Source organism: Chiloscyllium punctatum, chromosome 9, assembly GCF_047496795.1.
Source record: "Chiloscyllium punctatum isolate Juve2018m chromosome 9, sChiPun1.3, whole genome shotgun sequence".
In the NCBI taxonomy this organism is placed as follows: domain Eukaryota; kingdom Metazoa; phylum Chordata; class Chondrichthyes; order Orectolobiformes; family Hemiscylliidae; genus Chiloscyllium; species Chiloscyllium punctatum.
In genome coordinates this window covers 78,376,310-78,401,427 of record NC_092747.1, presented here as the reverse complement: position 1 = coordinate 78,401,427, position 25,118 = coordinate 78,376,310, and the positions used below count along the sequence as shown (strand labels likewise).

The 25,118-nt window shown below is 43.9% G+C and overlaps 1 protein-coding gene across 1 annotated transcript in view; it reads left to right on the top strand.

Moving 5' to 3' along the window:
- The window catches only part of cfap410 (cilia and flagella associated protein 410), a 70,636-nt gene that overhangs the window by 19,626 nt on the left and 25,892 nt on the right, over positions 1-25,118 (top strand). The window contains exons 3-4 of the mRNA XM_072577867.1: positions 8,754-8,800; positions 16,453-16,682. Of these exons, the coding sequence (XP_072433968.1) occupies positions 8,754-8,800; positions 16,453-16,682 (277 nt within the window). The remainder of the gene's footprint in view (positions 1-8,753; positions 8,801-16,452; positions 16,683-25,118) is intronic.

Sequence of the window (25,118 nt, the reverse complement as noted above, 5' to 3'; positions counted from 1 at the left end):
TTCTCAATGAACTCTAGAAGGTTAGTGAAGCATGACCTATCCTTAACAAAACTATGTTGACTCTCCCTAATGAACTTATTCCTTTCTCGATGATTATAAATCCTCTTATCCCCTTTTCCAACACTTTACCAACAACCGAAGTAAGGCTCACTAGTCTGTAATTACCAGGGTTGTCTCTCCTCCCCTTCTTGAACAAGGGAACAACATTTGCTATCCTCCAGTCTTCTGGCACTATTCCTGTAGACAATGACGACATAAAGATCAAAGGCAAAGGCTCTGCAATCTCCTTCCTGGCTTCCTAGAGAACCTGAGGATAAATCCCATCCAACTCGGGGGACTTATCTATTTTCACACTCTACAGAATAGCTAACGTCTCCTCCTTGCGAACCTCAATCCCGTCTAGTTTAGTAGCCTAAATCTCAATATTCTCCTCAACAAAATTGTCGTCTTCAATTGTGCATATCTCCTGCAGTTTCCTTCCCTCTTCTGCATCTAAATCTTGCCTAATGACATTATAATTGCCTTTTCCCCAGCTTTAATTCTCGCCCTGCAGTATATACCTATTCCTTCCCATTGCTAAAGTAAACATAACTGAATTGTGGTCACTATTGCCAAAGTGCTCACCTACCTCCAAATCTAACACCCTGATCAGGTTCATTCCCCAGTACCAAATCCAATGTGGCCTTGCCCCTTGTTGGTCTGTCTACGTACTGTCTGGAAACCCTCCTGCACACATTGGACAAAAACTGACCCATCTAAAGTACTCGAACTATAGTATTTCCAGTCAATATTAGGAAAGTTAAAGTCCCCCATAACAAGTAGCCTGTTACACTCACTCCTATCCAGAATCATCTTTGCTAGCCTTTCCTCTACATTGATTTGGAGGCCTATAGAAAACTCCCAATAGGGTGACCTCTCCTTTCCTGTTTCTAACTTCAACCCATACTTCCTCAAATATCCTTTCTGCCATAGTAATACTGTCCTTAACGAGCAGCACCACACCTGACCCTCTTTCACCATCTTCGCTGTTCTTACTGAAACATCTGATGTCATTAGGCAAGATACTGGAACCTGCAACAAACATTCCTATCCCTGCTTTATCCATTGAAGTCCCAGATCCCAACCCAAGTTCACCCACCTTATTCTGAATGCTCCTGGCATTGAAGTGCACACACTTCAAACCACCTTCCTGCTTGGTGGTGCTTGTGACCTTAAAATCTTATTTTTGATCTCTCTACTCTCAACTTCTTAGACACTGGAATAGGTTCCCACTCCCCTGTTGAATTAGTTTAAACCCTCCTGAAGAGCATTAGCAAAGCGTCCTCTTTCTCTTCCCCCAAAGATGTGATACCCCTCTGCTTCAGGTGTAGACCATCCTATTTGTAGAGGTCCCACCTACTTGAGAATGACCCTCAATTATCTAGGCATCTGAAACCCTCCCTCATGCATCATCCCTGTAGTCACGTGTTCACACTACTCTCTCCCAATTCTTCACCTCACTAGCATGTGGCAAGGTAACAAACCAGAGATATCAACTGTGTTTGTTCTAGCTCTAAGCTTCCACCCTAGCTCCTTGAATTTCTGCCTTAAATCCCCATCCCTTTTCCTACCTCTGTTGTTGGTACCTATGTGGACTACAACTTGTGGCTGCTCCGTCTTTCCCCCCTCAAGAAACCTGAAAATACGAGCTGAGACATCACTAGATTTGGCCCCTGGGAGGCAACGCGCCAATGGTGAGTGTCTCTTGTTCCCACAGAACCTTTTACCTGTCCCCCTAACTTTAGAAACCCCAATGATTTAATGCTCTGCTTCTCTCCTCCCTTCCCTTTTGAGCAACAGGGACAGTCTCTGTGCCTGAGACCTGTACTCCATGGCTTACTCCCCCCACCCATCCCCCAAACAATGTCCTAAATGTTATACTTGTTATTGAGGGGAACGGCCACAGGGGATCCCTGCAGTATCTGCCAGTTCTCTTTCCGTCCCCGACTGTAACCCATCTGCCTTGTTCTTGTACCTGAGGTGTGACTACCTCCCTGTAACTCCTCTCAGTAGCCCTCTGCGTCCCGAATGGTCCGAAGTTCGTCCAGTTTCAGTTCCCTAATGTGTTTTTTGAGGAGCTTCCTGCAGATACACTTCCTGCAGATGAAGTCAGCAGGGGCACTAGTGGTGACCCTTACCTCCTAAATTTTGCAAGAGGAACATTCAACTGTCCTAATCTCTATTCCTACTATTCTAACATGAAATTTACTCAAACATCAGTCCGTTTTCAATCCATGGTTGCTAGTCCCTCTGACCCTCATCCCTAAGACCACTCAAACTCCCAACCATTCCCAACTTAGCATCTTTTGGGCACAGAATTCATAAGCCATATGAATTCTGGTACGACTTTGAAGTGCTCATAGAATTTTTTAAAAATAGGCATTCAGCATTGATTTTTAACATTTTCCCTCTTGCATTTAAAATGACTGCACTATATGTAACAGTGAAAGTCTCATTGAAGAAACTTTAAATCCTCTTATTACCTCTTAATCTTACGTAAATAAATAAACTGGTATCAAGGAAAGAGCAACTTGGCAGGTCAGAAAACTCTATTAAACAAAACCAGCAATCCATGTCAAGCTCTCTAAACAGCCACCCACCAGCCTACTCACCTGCCTGACAGTACTGGTTGACATGTTGTCTTAACACTTTGGTTAACACTGCCTCAAGGACCTGGCTTCGATTCCAGTCATGTGTAGAGTTGACATGGGTTTCTTCCCATAGTCTAAATATTTGCGGTTTAGGTGGATTGGCCATGTTAAATTGCCCATAGTGTCCAAGAATGTGCAGGGTGGGTAGATTATCCATGGGAAATGCACAGTTACAGAGATAGGGATAAGGTTGTGGTTGTTCTGGGTGGAATGCTCTTTGGAGGGTTGGTGTGGACTCTATAGGCCAAATGGCTTGCTTCCACATCTAGAGATTCCATGATTCAGTGAATGTGTTCGCAAGATATGGAGCTCGGCTAACCATGTGTAATCAAACTACAGGGTCAACTACTGTGATATATGATCACTGCTGATGTTAGTATCAGACAAGTTAAATCCCAGACTCAAGCCTGGTTTGATAGCTCATATTTTGTTAATGAAGTGATTTCTGGCTGAAACATAAGCCTTCAAAATCAACGTTTCGGGCAAAAGCCCTTCATCAGGAATAAAGGCAGTGAGCCTGAAGCGTGGAGAGATAAGCTAGAGGAGGGTGGGGGTGGGGAGAAAGTAGCATAGAGTACAATGGGTGAGTGGGGGAGGGGATGAAGGTGATAGGTCAGGGAGGAGAGGGTGGAGTGGATAGGTGGAAAAGGAGATAGGCAGGTAGGACAAGTCATGGGGACAGTGCTGAGCTGGAAGTTTAGAACTAGGGTGAGGTGGGGGAAGGGGAAATGAGGAAACTGTTGAAGTCCACATTGATGCCCTGGGGTTGAAGGGTTCCGAGGCGGAAGATGAGGCGTTCTTCCTCCAGGCGTCTGGTGGTGAGAGACTGGTGGTGAAGGAGGCCCAGGACCTCCATGTTCTTGGCAGAGTGGGAGGGGGAGTTGAAATGTTGGGCCACGGGGCGGTGTGGTTGATTGGTGCGGGTGTCTCTGAGATGTTCCCTAAAGCACTCTGCTAGGAGGTACCCAGTCTCCCCAATGTAGAGGAGACCGCATTGGGAGCAACGGATACAATAAATGATATTAGTGGATGTGCAGGTAAAACTTTGATGGAGGTGGAAGGCTCCTTTAGGGCCTTGGATAGAGGTGAGGGAGGAGGTGTGGGCGCAGATTTTACAGTTCCTGTGGTGGCAGGGAAAAGTGCCAGGATTGGAGGGTGAGTTGTAGGGGGGCGTGGCAGAGTTGTGGACAGTGTAGAGGGCTGTTGTCAGTTGCAACGGGACATTGACAGGATGCAGAATTGGGCTGATAAGTGGCAGATGGAGTTCAACCTGGAAAAGTGTGAAGTGTTTCATTTTGGAAGGTCAAATTTTGAATGCAGAATACAGGATTAAAGCTCAGATTCTTGGCAGTGTGGTGGAACAGAGGCATCTTGGGGTCCATGTCTATAGATCCCTCAAAGTTGCCATTCAAATTGATAGAGTTGTAAAGCATATAGTGTGTTGGCTTTCATTAGCAGGGGGATTGGGTTTAAGGACCGTGAGGTTATGCTGTGGCTCTATAGAGCCCTGGTTAGACCAAACTTGGAATATTGTGTTCAGTTCTGGTCACATCATTATAGGAAGGATGTGGAAGCTTTAGAGAGGGTGCAGAGGAGATTTACCAGGATGCTGCCTGGACTGGAGGGCATGTCTGATGAAGAAAGGTTGAGGGACCTGAGGCTTTTCTCATTGGAGTGAGAGGTGACTTGATAGAGGTGTACAAGATGATGAGAGGCATAGAGAAAGTATATAGTCAGAGACTTTTTCCTGGGACAGAAATGGCTATCACGAGGGCATAATTTTAAAGTGAGGATTAAAAATTGTGTTGCTGGCAAAGCATGGCTGGTCAGGCAGCATCTGAGGAGCAGGAGGGTCGATGTTTCGAGCATAAGTTCTTCATCAGGAATGAGAAGCATAGAATCACATTTCTGATGAAGAGCTTATGCTCGAAACATTGACTCTTCTGCTCCTCTGTACTGCCTGACTGGCTGTGCTTTTCCAGCACCACACTTTTTGACGCTGATCACCAGTGTCTGGAGTCCTTGCTTTCTCCCACATAACTGTAAGGTAATTGGAGGAAGGTTTAGGTGAGGTATTAGAGGTTGGCTCTTCTCACAGAGTTGTGGGTGTGTGGCATGCACTGCCTGTGGTGATGGTAGAGTCAGATACATTAGGGACATTTAAACGACTCTTGGATAGCCACATAGTTGAAAGTAAAATGAAGGATATGTAGTTAGTTGATCTTAGAGTAGGATAAAGTTTGGCACAACTTCACAGGCAGAAGGGCCTGTACTATGCTGAACTGTTCAATATTCATTCACCATGAGCCTCCTACCAAAATTTGATTTTCCAAAATGCAAGACCTAGCACTTATCTATTGTAACCTTCATTTTGCCATTTCTCGACCCACTTCCCCAGCTGATCAAGGTCTGATTTCTGATAACTTTTCTCACTGTCCATGATGCTACCTATTTTAGTCTCCTGTAAACTTACTAATCATGCCTTGTACATTCTCATCCAAATCATTTGTTATAGATAACAAACAGCAAAGGGCCCAGCACCAACCCCTGAAGCACACCACTAGTCACAGGCCTCCACTCTGACAAGCATCCTTCTGTTATTTCCCTCTACTTTCTGCCATCAAGTCAATTGTATATTTAGTTTGCCAGCTTCCCCTGGATTGCATGCAATCTGACCACCCAGAGCAGCCTACCATGTCGAACCTTATCAAAGCCCTTATTGAAAATACATATAGACTATATCCACCACCCTACCCTCCTCAACCTTCCTGGCCCCTTCATCAAAACTCTGACAATTGTTTGAGGCATGATCTCCCATGCACAAAGCCATGTTGAATTACTCTGGCTTTTGCCCGAAACATCGATTTTCCTGCTCCTCAGATGCTGCCTGATTTTGCTGTGTTTTTCCAGCACCACTCTAATCTAAACTCTGGTTTCCAGCATCTGCAGTCCTCGCGTTTGCCTACTCCTAATCAAACCCTATCTTTCCAAATGCATATATATCTTATTTCTTTGAAACTTCTGAAGTGACTTACTGACCAAAGATGTTCGGCTTACTGATCTATCATTCCCAGGTTTTTCTTTATAGCCTTTCTTGAATAAGTCTACAATATTCGCTACCCTCCAGTTTTCTGGGACCTCACCCGTGGTTAACAATGATGCAAAAGTATCAGCCAGGGCCCCTTTGGCCTTTGGTCTTTTGCAGTGTTCTTGGATATATCTGGTCAGGACCAGGTGAATTATCCAGCCTCCTATATTCTACTACATCAAACACCACCTCTACTATGATATGGACTGTTCCCAAGATATTGTCACTTACTTCCACAGGTTCCCAAGTCGTCTTGTCTTGTCTTCATAGGAAACACACACAATTCAAACAGATTTGTCAAACATGATTTCCCTTCATAAATAGATTCAAGGATTTTTCCAAATTGATCTAATGGCGGTGGTGAAAAGTATGCTTGAACTATTGCACACTATTTGGTGCAGATATACCCACCATGCTGAGAGAGAATCTTTTCTGTGGTACATTGGTACAACTGAAAGATTTGGTCTGCCAATTCAGAGGTCAGTTGAGAGCCAACCATATTCTGCATGTTGAGAGTTGCATGTTGGCCAGGTCAGATTAGGATGGCAGTTTTACTTTTCTAAAGAGGGTTATTGACCCAGAAAGATTTTTATAGCAATCAATGGTGGTCTCAGTAATGGTACCATGAAACTAGCTTCGATTTTCGATTTATTAAATTGATTAGTTGCAATTTAATTTCCACCAGTTTTCCTGATGGGATTTGAACCCTTGTCCCCTGATAATTAGGCTGAGCTTCTGCATCACTAATCCATCAATGTTGCCACTATATCACCTTAATACAGGATCAGAGGAGATGGTGGGTTGGTGGAATTGAGGGATTTGGAAAGAATGTGGAGTAGCAAGTAATGGTTAGTACGTTAAGCTTAGGAAACCATGTGCTAGGTTGAGACACTGAGGGGATTTTGGTAGTTGTGATTGTGGTTATAGTTTAAAGGTGTGGTTGACTCAAAGGGTTTGGTGAGATGCAGGAATGAATAGTTTGTGGTGGTGTTTGTAGTTGAAGGATATGTTCAGAACCTGATGTGTTTTGGGATGCTGAAGAATGTTGTGAGAGATTTGGTGAGAATGAGGAGTGGATAGATAAGACCCAGCTGGATCATTAATTTCCAAGAGTGAAGAAAACCATCTAATGATTCCCAGTCTGGCCTAAATAAAGGTTATCCAGAGGTGTGTGCAGTATCAGCATGAAGCACTAGAGAGAGGCCAAAGAACAGGAAAGATGAAAATTGTGAGAAGCATAGATTCCCTACAGTGTGGAAACAGGCCCTTCAGCCCAACAAGTTTTCACTGACCCTTCAGAGAGTAACCCCCCCCCCCCCCCCCCAGACCCATCACCCTACCCTATATTTATCCCTGACTTTATCCCAGCATCCTACACATCCCTAAACACTATGGCCAATTTAGCATGGTCAATTCACCTAACCTGCACATCTTTGGATTGTGGGAGCAGTAGTTCAGAAATCCAGGTTGACCAGATGGTGGCACAATCGGATGCTTCAACTGGAGCTCCAACCACTCTTCTTTTTCTTCTCCTTTTCTTCCTCCTCATGCTTGTTTTCTTTTCCTATTTTCCATTCGATTCCTAGTGAGCGATGATCCCCGGTGGTGGCTCCCAGCCTGGCACAGCAGGCTCCCACTGTGGCCTCCCTGTGTGGCATTGTGACCTCTCGGCCTCTTTCATCCATCTTCTGGCATTGACATGATGGCATGTCAGCATTACGTGGCATGGCAACCTCCTGACCTAGCACAGTAGCCTCCTGGCGAGGCGTGGCGACCGCCCAACCTGGTGCAGCAGTCTCCTGGCATGGTGACCTCCCTTCCTGGTGCACTGGCCTCCCGCAGCAGCCTTCCGGCATGGTATAGTGACCCTCTGGCGTCCTGCAGCAGTCTTCCGGCATGGCATGTTGCTGACACGCTGGTGGAGACAGGGCTTGGTGCAGACTGGAAGCTAGGTGGCAGCGTGGTCTGCTTTACTGAACTTTTTTTTTCTCTCTCTCTCTGTAATGCAGGACATTTTATTTCTGTTTTATCTTCAAATCTTGCAACTAAAGAATCTGTGCCTAAGTACTTTTTTGTATCTAAATCAGCATTCTAGTTGGTGACATATAAACCTTTCACTGTACTCATTGAGTATATATGACAACAAAGGCTATTCTCTGTTTTGGTTCTCTGTTCTTTAGACATTCGGAGAACGTGCCAACCAAGGATTCGGAGATGTTTCTCCAGCGATGAAGATTTTTCAGTAGTTTCCACAAGGGAATGAGAGACTTTTGATAAATGGGATTTCTTATATAATGGAGAACTGCAGAAGGGATGAGAGATAAAGACCGTACACAGAAATAGTGTAGCAATAACAGTAGCATAAGAGGAATGTAAAGTGGTTTTGGAATACAAATAATAAAAAAGATTTGAACTGATTTGGGAGCAGAAGGTAGGACAAAAAGTGTGGATGAAGATCAAAATGAATAGTGTCTGAGAGGGAGAGGAACTAAACTTCAGAACCTCAAGCCGATATTTGGGGACATGAATTTGAAACCCACCATGGTAGATGGTGAAATTTGAAATCTGTAAAAATCTGAAATAAAGAACTGGCCTAATGGCAATAATGTAATCAAATTTAATTGCTTTTTTTATTTCGAAAAACTGGTTCTTTAATGCCCTGTACAGTAGGAGATTCATTATCCCTATCTGGTCTTATCTACATGTGTCTCTGGACCTATGATGTGATTAACTCTGGCCCAGACAATGACACTCACAGCTGTGTAGGAAGTAGAAAAAAATGCATCCCTAGTTAAAAAGTGATGAGGAATGAACCTAGCAAGTACAGCAATCTATAAAAATGTAAAATGCAGGGTGCATTTGCTGAATCACTCTGGTTGTGATGGCGTGATGATTTATGCAATCTTTAGCATTGGATGTTTTTAAAGTATAAGTTCCCTGCAACTATCCTAACTGTTCATATGTTTATTCCACAGGTCTCCATATTAAGGGAGATGTCCAACATAGAAGTGATTACATTAAGGTAATAAAGCTTAGGGAAGATGGCATTAGGCAGGCATCTTCCTCCTTTTTTTTGTATCCATTGCCTCATGTAAAGTTGAGTTGTCTGATAGAATTCGTTGGCTTGTTACAGGTGTTGCTACAGCAATGCCACTCTTGCCGCATGGCCTCATTTTGGTACCAAACGTATGTGTGATAGGAATGGAATTGTACAAACATACAAACAATAAGAATAGGGCACTTGGGCTTTTTGAGGCTGCATAGCCATTGAGCAAGATCAACTCTGCATTGCTGCGTATCTCTGATAATCTTTCATCCCCTTGATAATTAACTGTCTATCAATCTCCACCTTTAGGGGAAAAAAAACTTTAAAATGTTGCATTCTCTGCCTTTAGAGCACAGGAATTCCAAAAACTGTACCCTTGGAGAAGGAAAAAAATTTTTCTCACCTCTGTTTAAATACCAGCCCACCCTCCCTGCTAATGTTTAAACTATGACCCCTTAGATTGAACCTTAAGAGGAAACATCCTTTAGGGTTTTACACATTTAAATTGAATCACCTCTGACTCTTCTGAACTCTAGGTTACAGGCCAAGCCTTGTCAGGCAATCTGCTCATTTCAGGTATTAGTTCAGTAAACTTGCTTTGAACTACTTCCAGCACATTAACGTTATTACTGTAAGTACAGTGACAGTGCTGTACATAGTACTCCAGATGCAGCCTCACCAATGCTCTGTATAACGGAAGCATAGCTTCCCTGCTCTTGCAGTCAACTCGCCTTGCAATAAACATTATATTCTATCAGTTTTCCTGATTAATTGTTTTTCCTGCATATTGACCTTCTATGATTCATGCACTAGAACACCCAGATCTCTTTGCAACCTCTTTACCATTTAGGTAACATACTTTGTTTTATTCTTTCTGTCAAAATGAACACTTTGACTCTTTGTTGCATTGTATTTAATTTGTCAGACCTTTGCCTACTCACTTAACCTGGCTATACTCCTTTATAGGCTCCTAACGTTCTCTCCACAACTCCTATTCCAACCTGTCTTTGTGTTAACAATAAAATTTAGCTTCCTTACCTTCGGTCCTTCACCGAAATCATTTATTCAGACTGTAAGAAGTTAGGCCCCAGCACCAACCAACACCACTCATGGCATTCTGCCAGCTTGAAGAAAAAAACATTTATTGCGGATTTCTGCTTCCTATTAGCCAGCCAATTCATGACAAAGTGTTATTTTCTACATCATGAGCTTTTATTTTCTGCAATAAGCTTGATGTGGCACTTTAACCACCCTGTCTACTTTGGCACCACTTTCAACGAACTATGTACCTGTACCCCTAGATCTCTCTGTTCAACAAAACTCCCCAGGCCGCTACCATTAACTGTGTGAGTGCTTCTCTGATTTGTTTTATCAAAATGTAACACCTTGCGTTTATCTGAATTAAACTCGCTTATCTGCCATTCCTTGGCCCACTGGCCCAGTTGATCAAGATCCCATTGTACTTATAGATAGCCTTCTACCTTGTGCACTCTACCACCAATTTTGGTGTCATCTACAAACTTACTAACTATGCCTCCTATATTCTTGTCCAAATTGTTTGCATAAGTGACAAACCAAAGTGGATTCACTGCTGCTCCTTGTGGCACACCACTGGTCACAGACCTCTAAGCCTGAACCACCAACACTCTGTTGCCTACCATTAAGCCAGGTTTGTGTCCAATTGATCCTGTGTAATTTAGCTTTACTAACAGGTCTACCATACATATCATGTTGATGGCTTTGCTCAAGTCCATGCACACAATATCTATTGCAACACCTTATCTTGGTCAGTGCTTCAAAAAAGCTCAATCAAATTTGTGAGATATGATTTCCCATGCTCAAAGCCACACTGACTACCTTTAATCAGTCCTTGCCTTTTCAAATGCAAGTTGATCCTGGCAGCACTGATATTAGCCTCAGTGGTCTGTAATTTCCTGGCATTTTCTTGCAGCCTTTGTCAACATTAGCCACTCTCTAGTCTTACAGCACCTCCCTGTGGCTGTGAGTGATACACATGTTTCCGCTAGGTGCACCACAATTTCTTCCCTAGCTTCTCTCAATGCCCTGGGATCCTGGGGATAATTCAATCATTTGCGTTTTAAGATCTCCGCATCACCTCTTATGTAATGTGGATTCTTTCTGAAGCATCATTATTTATTTGCCAATGTTCCCTCGCTTTCATGTCTTTCTCCATGGTAAATACTGATGAGAAATGCTCATTTTGGATCTGACCCATCTGTGACTCCACATGATTACCTTGCTGATCTTTTAGAGGCCCTATTCTTTCCCAAGTTACTCTTTTTCTTTTGCCCTTGATCTGTTTAGAGTATTAGAGCTGTAAAACATGGACAGTCTAACTTATCCATGCCGATCGGACATCCTAAGTTAATCTAGTCCCATTTATAGAGTCTTAGAGCTGGACAGCATGGCAACAGACCTTCTGGTCCAACTCATCCATACCTATCAGATATCCTAAATTAATCTTGTTCCATTTGCCAGCATTTGGTCCAAATTCATCTAATCCTTTCCTGTCCATATACCCATCCAGATGCTTTTTAAATGTTGCAATTGTACCAGGTTGCACTACTTCCTCTGGCAGTTCATTCCATACATGCACTGCTCCCTGTGTGATAAAGTTGCCCCTTAGGTCCCTTTTTAAATCTTTCTGCTCTCACCTGAAACTTATGCCCTCTCCAGTTTTGGCCCCCCACACCCCCACAACAGGGAAGAGTTTGTCTATTTGCCCTATCTATGCCCCTTGTGATTTGATAGACTTCTATAAGACTCTAAGGAAAATAGCCCCAACCTATTCAACCTCTTCCTTTAGCTCAAACCCTCCAACCTTGGCAACATCCTTGTCAATCTTTGCTGAATCCTTTCAAGTTTCACAACATCCTCTCTATAGCACAGAAGCAAAAATTGGAAGCAATAATCCAAAAGTGGCCTAAGCGATGCCCTGTACAGCCGCAACAAGACCTTCAACTCCTGTACTCAAAGCACTGACCAATAAAGGCAAGCATAGCAAAAGCTTGTCGAATCTGTTGAAGTCTCCTTTTATCTTATCTGCCAAAGCTATCTCGTGTCCCTGTTTTGCTCTCCTGATTTCCATCTTAAGTATACTTCTATACCTTCTTTGCTCCTCAAGGGACTTGATCGCAGCTGCTCCCGCTTTAGATGTACATCATTTTTCTCAATAACTCTAGTCATCCATTGTTCCCTACTGCCAGCCTTGTCCTTCACAGTAACAGGAACATGCTAGCCCTGAACTCTTGTTAACTTGCTTTTCAAAGCCTCCCATTTTCCAAACGTCCCTTTACCTGCAAACAGCCTCCCCCAGTCAATGTTTGGAAGTTCCTATCTAATACCATCAAAATTGGCCTTGCCCCAGTTTAGCACTTTAAATTGTGGACCAGACCTATCCTTTCTCGTAACTATTTTGAAACTATTAGAATTATGGTCACTGGTCCCAAAGTCACTTGCCCTGCCTTATTTCCCAAAAGGAGCTCTGGTTTTGCCCCTTCTCTGACTGAGCCGTTTATGTAGTGATTAAGAGTTTTCCCAAACGCGCACAACAAATGCCTTCTCGATTTATTGTCACTTAAGTACAGTGAAAAGCTTTGTCTACAAGCAATACAGCCAGGTCATAGTAAGCAAGGACATATGGGTGAAAGATGGCTTGGACAGAAGCACAAAGCTACATTGCACAGGGCATGTGCTAACCAGGATCAACATTATTTGAAGTTAGAGAGTCCATTTATTAGTCTAATGACAGCAGAGAAGAATCTGTTCTTCAGCCTGCTCGTGCATGTGCTCAAGGTTCTTGTTTCTTTCACCTAACGGAAGAAGTTATAGGAGAGCTTTGCTGGGATGCAATGAGTCTTTGATGTTGGCAGCCTTTCCGTGACAATAAGCCATGTAAATTAAATCAGTGGGTGGAAGGTTGGTTTCCATGATCTGGGCTGTACACAAAACGTTCTGTAATTTCTTACAGTCCTGGGCAGAGCACCTGCCATACCAGGCTGTTATGCACCTGGACAGTATGTGCATCTGTAAATGTTGGTGAGGGACTTGTGGATATGTCAAATTTTCTGAGCTACATGATGTGTTGTTGTGCTTTCTTAACCATTGCATCTGCATGGCAAGTCCAGGTTGTCGGTTGTCATCACTCCTAGGAACTTGACGGTCTTCGCCCTCGACACATCAACTCCGTTAACGTAGATGAGGCGTGTTCTCCTTTCTTTCTAAAGTCTGTGATCAGTTCTTTAGTTTTACCAACATTGAGAGAGAAGTTGTTCTCATAACACCATGTCAGCAACTATTTATTTTCTGTATTCTGACTCCTCATTGTTTGATATCCATCCTACCACGGTGCCATCGTTACCAAACATGGAGATGCCATTCATTCAGAATTTAGCAACACAGTCATGGGTGTACAATGAGTCCTGAGAATGCATCTTTATGGGGGCTCCAGTATAGGGTATTATCATGGAGGAGGTGCAGTTATCTGTCTTCACTGATGGTGGTCTATGGGTCAGAAAGCTGAGAAACCAGTTGCAGATGGCAGAGCTGCGACCTAGGTCTTACAGTTTTGATTGATTACAGCTCCGCCTTTAATGCTATGAGCAGGAGTCTGATGTAAGTGACCTTATTGTCCAGATGTTGCAAGGATGAGTGCAGGGTTAGGGAAATGGCATCAGTGTGGACCTTTTTTGACGATAGGCAAATTGTGGAGGACCAAGGCAGCCTGGAAGACTAGAGTTGATGTGGACTATGACCAGCCTCTCAAAGCACTTCATGATTATTGAGATCACAGCCACTGGGCAGTAGTCACTGGGGCACAATGTATGTGCTTTCTTAAGTACTGGGCTAATGGTGGTCTTGAAGCAGTTGGGAACTTTGGCTTGTCAGAGGGAGAGGTTGAAGATGTCAGTGAATACTGCTGTCAGTTGGTCCATGTAGAATCTAAGTGTTTGGCCAGGGACTTGGTCTGGGCCTGTCACTTTCATTGGGTTGACTCCCCAGAAAATCGATCTGATGTCTGCAGCAGTGACAGTGGGCAGGAGTCTGTATATTTGGTTTGGCTCTCTAAATTGGTCAGGTACTGCCGCTTGGCGTCCCCTGATAGCTTTGTGGAGGTCACATCTGGATTTTCTGTATGGGTCTGCGTTATCCAATTTGAATACCGCATATCTAGTGTTCAGTAAGGAGTGCATTTCTTGGTTCGTCTGAGGTTTCCAGGAGGAGAACAGCTGGATTGACTTCTTTGGTACAGAGTCCTACACACATTTGCTAATGAAGTCAGTGACAGTGGTAGGATACTAGTCTATATTTTCCATTGAGTACTTGAATGCTGTCTGGTCCACCAATTCCAGGCAGTCCCAGTGATGGTCTTCTGTTGCCTTGGATCAACATTGTACTTCATTTTGTGAAGGATTCTCCCATTTTAGCTTCTGCTTGTGAGCTGGGCATTGTGATCTGATTTTTCTGAAGTGTGGGCGGGGAATGGAGCAGTAGGTGTCTTTAGTTGTGTGGCAGTGGTCCAGGATGTTTGGTCCTCCAGTGAGGCAGGCGATGTATTGATGGTACTTTGGCAGCACTTTCTTGAAGTTGGCTTGGTTGAAGTTACCAGCCATGATGAATAAGGCTCATCCAAACCCTTAATTGTGGCAGTCCCAGTCTATGTTTGGAAAATTAAAAACCCTTATATTACAACCCTATTAATCTTACAGCTATCTGCAATCTTCCTACATATTTTTTCCTTGCGTTCCCACTGACTGTTGGGGTGGCCTTTACTACAATCACATCAAAGTGATCATTCCCATATTTCGTAGCTCCATCGACCATAGCCTCACTGAGTAATCCTTCAGGAATATCCTAAATACTGTTGTGACTACTTTCCTAATCAAAAATGCCACTTTCACCCCTTTTCTTATGGAGTCATAGAGATGTACAACACAGAAACAGACCCTTTAGTCCAACTTGTCCATGCTGACCAGATATCCTAAATTAATCTAGTCTCATTTGCCAGCACTTGGTCTATATATCTTTTAACCCCTTCCAGATGCCTTTTACATGCTGTAATTGTACCAGCCTCCTCCACATCCTCTGGCAACTCATTCCATACACGCAGCACCCTCTGTGTGAAGATGTTGCCCCTTAGGTCCCTTTTTATATCTTTCCCCTCTCACTCTAAACCTCTGCCCTCTTGTTCTGGACTTCCCCCAACCCATGGAAAAGACCTTGTCTATTTATCCTATCCATGCCCCTCATGATTTTATAAACCTAATAAGATCACGCCTCAGCCTCCGATGCTCCAGGGAAAACAGCCCTAGTCTCTTCAGTCTCTCCCTATAGCTCAAATCCTCCAGCCCTGGCAACATCCTTGTAAATCGTTTCTGAACCCTTTCAGGTTTCACAACATCCTTCTGATAGGAAGGAGACCAGAATTGCATGCAATGTTCCAAAAGTATACATAGTCCTATTCATCTGCCTTACTTGTCAGGCTTCTTGCATTGAGAGAAATACAGTTTAATTCATCAGGTTTCCCTTCTTCCTTGCTATGCTCTTGCCTGCCTTGTCTATTTAACTAACTTCCTTGAATTCTATACAAGCCTCAATCTTCTCTTTTGTCTCACTACTGTTTATGGTCCCACCACCCCCTCAAGCAGTTCTAGCAAATCTCCCCCTGAAGATTCGTCCTTTATCATGATCATCACAACATTTTAGAAGTATTTAGGTAAATGTTGAAATGTAATAGCATACAAAGTTAAGGGCTATGACATTAGGGGTATGGGTAGGGTAAATAGACAAGGTCTTTTCCCTGGGATGGGGGAGTCCAGAACTAGAGAGCATAGGTTTAAGGTGAGAAATGAAAGATTTAAAAGGGACCCGAGGGGCAACTTTTTCATGCAGAGGGTGGTGCATCCGTGGAATGAGCTGCCAGAAGAAGTTGTGGAGGCTGGTACAATTACGACATTTAAAAAGCATTTGGATGAGTATATGAATAGGAAGGATTTAAAGGGATATAGGCCAAGTGCTGGCAAATGGGACTAGAGTAATTTAGGATATCTAGTCAGCATAGACAAATTGGACCGAAGGGTCTGTTTCCGTGCTGTACATCTGTATGACTCTATAACTAGAAAATGGGATTAGAATAGATGCTTAATGATTAGTGTGGCCAAAAGACTCCTTTCAGTACTGTAAAACTGATTCTGTGACTTTTTGGTTACTGAAGGAGTGATCATGGTACAGTTCATGTCAGTCTGCTTCCCCACCACCCCTCAAAAGGAAGAGTGAGTAAAAAGATACGTGATGGAGATTTTTTTTTCTCTTGACAGAGATAACAATTGGAGTATGGGAGAGTAGGAAATCAACCAAGATTTTAGGTGTGGATCACTCTCAGAATCATTGTGAAAAACAAAAATGGGTTTGACTGAAAGGTCCTTCACAGTTGTGTAATGGCTGCTTAATTGTAGAAAAAACGGGTACTTTGATTGAAGTGCCATAGAGCTACTGAAACTGTAGTGGAACCAGCCTCTAGCAAGTTCATAGAGATGTTTCACTTACTGGGTTTTCTCTGTGGGTTTTCTTAGGTAAACACTGAGAAATTTGTTTTTTTTTCTGTGCAGTGCGAACAACATCTCCTCTCTAGTAGATTTCCAGTACTGTCAGAATATTAGTGAGCTTTACCTCCGCAAGAACAATATTCAGAAACTGGCAGAGATCTGCTACCTGAAGGAACTGCATCGCCTCAGAGTACTGTGGTTATCGGAAAATCCTTGTTGTGGGGCAGACCCTCACAAGTACAGAATGACTGTCCTGCGCAACCTGCCACACCTACAGAAGCTGGATAACCAAGGTACAGAAGAATTCTGTTTCTGTCCCAGATTTGGAGATATTTAGAATTGTTTTGTCTTGGAGATCTAAAGCACAGAAAAAGGCCTTTCAGCCCATTGTGTCCATGCTGGACAAAAAACCACCTTACTATTCTCATCCCATTTTTCAGCACTTGGCCCATACCCTTGTAATCCTTAGCATCGTAAGTGCACATCGAAATACTTCTTAAATGTTCTGATGTTTTCTGCCTGTTCTGCACTTAAAGGTATTTCAGATTCCCACCACCCTCTGGATGAAAGTTTTCATTCATATCTCTTCTAAGCACTCTGTGCTCACCTTAAATCATTGATCCCTCTCCAAGGAGAAAAGCTTTTTCTTTTCTACCATATCTATGCCCCTAATCATTTTAAGCATGTCAGTTATGTCCCCTCTCAATCTCCTTTGCTCTAAGAAAAGCAACCTTAGTCCGTCTCTTCTCTCTTCATTACTGAAATCAGGATTTGTTTGTAGGACCTAAATATTTTGTTTAGGAATGGGGACAGGCATTACTGACTCCTGAGTCACTGCAGTACATTTTAGGACTAAAGTTACTAAAACATTTCAGGGAGTCTCCTTACCTGAGACTCCACACTATACTGATAAAACTATATTTAAAGTTTACAGTAAGTTAAAATATTTACCCTGTTCAAACATTGTTGCAAGCTGTGGGAATTATTCAAATGGTCCAACCAATATCAAGATATAGTTGCATTGTCTTACCAGACCATTGGACTGCTCTCTAATGAGAGAGAGAGAGATGGCTGGTGGTCGATTAATGTGAACATCACCATGCTTCAGGTGAGGAGAAGGAGAGTCCTCCATGATAATTTCAGCTGGTGCAGAAATTGAACCAACACTGTTTGCATCACTGCATCACAAACCAGTAGTCAAGCCAACTGAGTTAACTGACCCCCAACCGATATATTGAATTGGTAAAATGTGATTCACTCTAAAAAATAATGTAACTACGCTGGGAGTGTTGACAAGACTTTGCAATGGAATCTGTTTGCATCTAATGGTGACCATAATATAATGCACTTAAACATGATAGTGAAAATGATGAGCAGCAAGTTAATACAGCTGTTTTTGAGGAAATTTGATAGAAATATAGTTTAAAGAAGATTTGTAGCTCTGGATGTAGGTTTGGTCGCTGAGCTGGAAGGTTCACTTTTTCAGAAGTTTCGTCACCATGCTAGGTAACAGCTTCAGTGAGTCTCCAGACGAAGCACTGCTGGTGTTTCGTGTTTTCTATTTATATGTTTGGGTTTCCTACAGTTGGTGATGTCATTTCCCGTTCTTTTCTCAGGGGGTGGTAAATGGGGTCCAAGTCAGTGTGTTTGTTGGTAGAGTTTGGTTGGAATGCCATCCTTCTAGGAATTCTCATGCGTGTCCCTGTTTGGCTTGTCCTAGGATGGATGTGTTCTCCCAATCGAAGTAGGGAGAACACATCCTTATCTGTATGTAAGTTCTTTGTCTGGAGGCTCGCTGAAGATGTTACCTAGTGTGGTGACGAAAAGTCTGAAAATGAACCTACATCCAGAAATATAGTACATATCAAAGCAGAATTATGGAAGGTCAGTTAGCTCACTTAGCTGATTTGTGATAGTAATTAGAACAGCACTGGCTGAGGTTACCATGAACGACTCTCCTTCTCAACCTGTTCCCTCACCAGAGGCGTAATGACCCTCAGGTTAAAGCACCACCAATGTCTCGCTAATGAGAGAGCTGCCATATGATTCTAGTAGGATGATGACGATTTTATCATAAGACTATAACAGAGGAATAGGCCATTATGTTCCTTAAGCCTATTTTGCCATTCAGTAGGATCATGGTTGATCTGGCATTCTTCCCATTCACTCTTTTGCATTTCACTGTGGAGCATCCGTGACACTGAATAAACCATGGATAACATGTTCAGTGAGATGGTCACACTACAGATGTAGATTGAGTAGGTAGGAAGGATGGCCACCAGATAGCGTAGAAGAAAGCAGGATAGTGCAGATGTTCCCTGTTGCCATCCACCTGTCTAACAGATATAACGTTTTGGATAGTATTGAGAGAGATCATAATACAGGGGAAAACAATGGAGGCTAACTTAATGGCACTACGCATGGGTCTGCTGCACAAGAGGTGAGGAACAGGAATGGCAGGGCTATAGTGGTGGGAGGTTCTGTTGTGGGAAGAGACAGGTATTTCTATGACCACAAAAACTTTCCAGGATGATCTGTTTCCTACCTGCTAAGTGCAGGCACATTGCTAAATAGCTGCAAAACATTATGAAGATGGAGGGCAGATAGACAAGAGATTGTGTCCACAAGTCCCTCGCCAACATTTACAGATGCACCATTGAACACATACTGTCCAGGTGCATAACGGCCTCATATGGCTGCTGCTCTGCCCAGGACTGTAAGAAATAAGAGTTTTGTGCACAGCTCAGATGATCACAGTAGTTTTGATCTCAGAAGTTTCATTACCATGCTGGGTAACATCAGTGAACCTCCATTGAAGCACTGGTGTTGTGTCCAGCTTTCTATTTGCTTCTTGGTCATTTAAGGTGGGTGATTTTTCTGGTTCTTTTTCTCAGAGGTTGGTAAATGGGGTCCTTATACACTGATGAAGGAGGGCACCACTTCAACTGGGACAATACATCCGTCCTAGGACAGACTAAACAAAGATATGCATGGGAATTCTGAGAGCCTGGCATTTAAATCTGAACGCCATCAATAAACGCATTGATTTGGACCCCATTTATCAACCTCTGAGAAAAAGAACGAGAAATTATATCACCCATCTTAACAGACCAAGACATATAAACAGAAAGCAGGACAGAACACAAGTGTGGCCCAAACCAAAGTCTTATAAAGCTGCAACATGACATCCTGACTCTTGTACTCAATACCCTGACCAATTAAAGCAAGCATTCCAGCTGCAGATGAATCTGTCCTTTTCAGTATCCGTATCAGTGACCACTGCACAGTCCTTGTGGAGACTAAAGTCCTGCCTTCGCATTCAGAATAATCTCCATTGTGTGGTGTGGCACTATCACTGTGCTAAATGGGACAGTTATGTCTTCTGGGACCCAAGTAGTACTGCTGAGCTACTTTTGGTGGTGGAGATTGAAACTCCTCCCCCCTCCCAGAGTACATTTTGTGTCGTTGCCATCCTCCGTGCTTCCTCTAAGTGTTGTTCAACATGGAGGTATACCAGTTCACCAGCTGAGGGAGGATGGTACGTAGTAATCAGTAGGAGGTTTCCTTGCCCACATTTAACCTAAAGCCATTAGATTTGATGGGTTTTGAAGTCAATGTTGAGGACTTCCAGAGCAATTCCCTCCTGACCATACACCATCGTGCCAGTACCTCTGCTGGGTCTGCCCTGCTGGTGAGGCAGGATGGTGATGGTGCTGTCTGGGACATAGTCATGCTCACAGAATCATACCTTGCAGACAATGTCAGTCTGTTGCTTGACTAGTCTGAAAGACTGCTCTCCCAATTTCACTACTAGCCCCCAAACGTAAGCGAGGAAGACTTTGCAGGGTTGACAGGGCCGTTTCTGCCATATCATCAGTAGAGTGAAGAAAGGTTCATCAACAGTGCTATCAAGTAGCACCTGCTCAGTGATCCCATGTTTGGGTTCTGCTGGGGCGACTCAGCCCCTGACCTCATTACAGCCTTGGTTCAAGCATGGACAAAAGAGCTGAATTTCAACTGTTGCACTCAGCCATGTGTAGTGTCAAGGAGCCCTAGCAAAACTGGAAACAATGGGTATCGGGGGAAAACTCTCTGGTGGTTAAAGTTATACCTGGCATGTAGGAAAGTGGTTGTGGTTGTAGGAGGTCAGTCATCTCAGCTCCAAGATATTTCTGCTGGAGTTTCTCAGGGTAGTGTCCTAGGGCCAACCATAGAAGAACATAGAACATAGAACAATACAGCACAGAACAGGCCCTTCGGCCCACGATGTTGTGCCGAACATCTAACCTAGATTAAGCACCCATCCATGTACCTATCCAAATGCCTCTTAAAGGTCGCCAATGACTCTGACTCTACCACTCCCACGGGCAGCGCATTCCATGCCCCCACCACTCTCTGGGTAAAGAACCCACCCCTGACATCTCCCTATCTTCAACCATCTTCAACTGCTTCATCAGTGATCTTCACTCCATCATAAGGTCCAAAGTGAGGATATTTGCCAATGAGTACAATCAATGTTCAGCATTTGTGATGACTCAGACACTGAAGCAGTCTGTGTCCAAATGCAACAATATCTGGACAATATCCAGGTTTCGGCAGACAACTGGCAAGTAACAGTCGTGCCACACAAATGCCAAGCCAAGACCATCATCAACAAGAGATGCTACTTTCAGTGGTGTTACTGTCACATTTACCCTCACTGTCAACATCCTGGGAGTTATCATTGATCAGCAGCTCAACTGGACTCACCATATAAATGCAGTGGCCACAAAAGCATGTCAGAGGCTAGGCATACTGTGGTGAATAACTCTCACCTCCTGACTCCCAAAAGCTGTCCACCACAAGTCAGTAGGATGATGGACTTGCCTGGATGAATGCAACCCCAACAATACTGAAGAAGATTGACACCATCCACGGCAAAGCTGCCTGCTTGATTGGTACTCCATCCACAAGCATCCACTCCCTTCACTACTGATGCTCAATAACAGCAATGTGTACTATCTACAAGATGCACTACAGAAATTCACCGAAGATCCTCAGACAGCACCTTCCAAACCCATGACCACTTCCATTGAGAAGGACAAGGACACCAGATATATGGAAACATCACCACCTTGAAGTTCCCCTTCAAGCCACTATGTTGGAAATATACCACTGTTCCTTCACTGTCACTGAGTCAAAAATTCTGGAATTCTCTCCCTAATGGCATTGTGAGTCAATCCACAGTAGCTGGACTGCAGCATAGAACATAGAACATAGAACATAGAACAATACAGCGCAGTACAGGCCCTTCGGCCCTCGTTGTTGCGCCGATCAAAGCCCACCTAACCTACACTAACCCACTATCCTCCATATACCTATCCAATGCCCGCTTAAATACCCATAAAGAGGGAGAGTCCACTACTGCTACTGGCAGGGCATTCCATGATCTTACGACTCGCTGAGTGAAGAACCTACCCCTAACATCAGTCCTATATCTACCCCCCCTTAATTTAAAGCTATGCCCCCTTGTAATAGCTGACTCTATACGCGGAAAAAGGTTCTCACTGTCAACCCTATCTAACCCCCTAATCATCTTGTACACCTCTATCAAATCACCCCTAAACCTTCTTTTCTCCAAAGAAAACAACCCCAAGTGCCTCAGCCTTTCCTCATAGGATCTTCCTACCATACCAGGCAACATCCTGGTAAACCTCCTCTGCACCCGTTCCAGTGCCTCCACATCCTTCCTATAGTATGGCGACCAAAACTGCACACAATATTCCAGAAGCGGCCGCACCAGAGTCTTATACAACTGCAGCATGACCTCAGGACTCCGGAACTCAATTCCTCTACCAATAAAAGCAAGTACGCCATATGCCTTCTTCACTGCACTATTTACCTGGGTGGCAACTTTCAGAGATCTGTGTACATGGACACCAAGATCCCTCTGCTCTTCCACACTACCAAGTAGTCTACCATTAGCCCAGTAATCCATCTTTTTATTACTCTTACCAAAGTGAATCACTTCACACTTAGCTACATTGAACTCCATTTGCCACCTTTCTGCCCAGCTCTGCAGCTTCTCTATATCCCGCTGTAACCTGCCATATCCTTCCTCACTGTCTACAACTCCTCCGACTTTCGTATCATCCGCAAACTTGCTCACCCAACCTTCTAACCCTTCCTCCAGGTCATTTATAAAAATGACAAACAGCAATGGTCCCAAAACAGATCCTTGCGGAACACCACTAGTGACGGCACTCCAAGATGAATCTTTGCCATCAACTACTACCCTCTGTCTTCTTCCAGAGAGCCAATTCCTAATCCAAACCTCCAACTCACCCTCAATGCCATATCTCTGTATTTTCTGCAGTAGCCTACCATGGGGGACCTTATCAAACGCCTTACTAAAATCCATATATACTACATCTACCGCTTTCCCCTCATCTACCTCCTTCGTCACCTTCTCAAAGAATTCAATAAGGTTTGTGAGGCACGACCTGCCCTTCACAAAACCATGCTGACTATCCTTGATCACATCATTCTTATCCAGATGTGCATAAATCCTATCCCTTATAATTCTCTCTAAGACTTTGCCCACAACAGAAGTGAGACTCACTGGCCTATAGTTACTAGGATTATCCCTACTCCCCTTCTTGAACAAGGGAACCACGTTTGCTAGCCTCCAGTCCTCTGGCACTACTCCTGTAGACAAAGAGGACACAAAAATCAAGGCCAATGGCTCTGCAATCTCCTCCCTTGCTTCCCAGAGAATCCTAGGATAAATGCAATCAGGCCCAGGGGACTTATCTATTTTCACCCTTGCCAGAATTTCCAACACCTCTTCTCTACATATCTCAAAGCCATCCATTCTACTTATTCGTGCCTCAGTATTCATATCGACAACAATGTCCTGTTCCTGAGTGAATACTGACGAAAAGTATTCATTCAGCGCCTCCCCAATCTCTTCAGCCTCCACACGCAACTTCCCATTACTATCCTTGATTGGACCTATTCCTTCCCTAGTCATTCTTTTATTCCTAACATACCTATAGAAAGCCTTAGGGTTTTCCCTAATCCTACCAACTAAGGACCTTTCATGTCCCCTCCTTGCTGCTCTTAGCTCTCTCTTCAGGTCCTTCCGGGCTACCTTATAACTCTCAATCGCCCCTATTGAACCTTCACGCCTCATCTTTACAAAGGCCGCCCTCTTCCATTTAACAAGGGATTCCAACTCCTTATTAAACCACGGCTCCTTCACACGACCCTTTCCTCCCTGCCTGATAGGTACGTACTTATCAAGGACACTCAATAGTTGCTCCTTGAACAAGTTCCACATATCAATTACGCTCTTGCCTTGGAATCTACTTTTCCAATCCACACATCCTAAGTCATGCCTCAACGCATCATAATTTCCCTGCCCCCAGCTATAACTCTTGCCCTGTAGTACACACTTATCCCTCTCCATCACTAGAGTAAAAATCACCGAATTGTGGTCACTGTCCCCAAAGTGCTCACCTACCTCTAGTTCTAATACCTGGCCTGGTTCGTTACCCAGAACCAAATCCAGTATGGCCTCACCTCTTGTTGGCTTATCTACATATTGTGTCAGGAAACTCTCCTGCACACATTGCACAAACACTGACCCATCTAACGAACTTGAGCTATAGCTTTCCCAATCAATATCAGGAAAGTTAAAGTCTCCCATAACAATCACCCTATTACTGTCACTCTTCTCCTGAATCATCTTCGCAATCCTTTCTTCAACGATTCTAGGACTATTAGGAGGCCTGTAAAAGACTCCTAACAGGGTGACCTCACCTCTCCTATTCCTAACCTCAACCCAAACTACCTCAGATGGCAAATCTTCATCCATCTTCCTTTCCACCGCTGTAATACTATCTTTGACAAGCAAAGCCACACCCCCCCCTCTTTTACCCCCACCTCTGACCCTACTAAAACATTTAAACCCTGGAACCTGCAACAGCCAATCCTGTCCCTGATCTAGCCATGTCTCCGTAATAGCCACAACATCGAAGTCCCAGGTACCAACCCACGCTGCGAGTTCACCTACCTTATTTCGTATACTTCTGGCATTAAAGTATACACACTTCAAGCCACTCTTCTGTTTACAGGCACGATCCTTTAAGATTGATACCATATTCCTACCCTCCCTACACTCCAGGTCCTGCACCCTAAAGTTACAGTCTGGGTTCCCATGCCCCTGCAGAGTTAGTTTAACCCCCCCCCAAGAGCACTAGCAAACCTCCCCCCAAGGATACTGGTGCCCCTCAGGTTCAGGTGCAGACCATCCTGTCTATAGAGGTCCCACCTTCCCCAGAAAGAACCCCAGTTATCCAAATACCGAAATCCCTCCCTCCTGCACCATCCCTGTAGCCACGCATTTAACTCTTCTCTCTCCCTATTCCTCGACTCTCTATCACGTGGCACGGGTAACAAACCAGAGACAACAACTCTGTTCGTTCTAACTCTGAGCTTCCAACCTAGCTCCCTAAAAGCCTGTCTAACATCCTCAGCACTCCTACCTATGTCATTGGTGCCAATATGGACCACGACTTCAGGCTGCTCCCCCTCCCCCTTAAGGACCCGGAAAACACGATCAGAGACATCACGTACCCTTGCACCTGGGAGGCAACATACCAAACGTGAGTCTCTCTCGTTCCCACAAAACCGCCTATCTGTGCCCCGAACTATCGAGTCCCCAATTATTATTGCTCTGCTCTTCT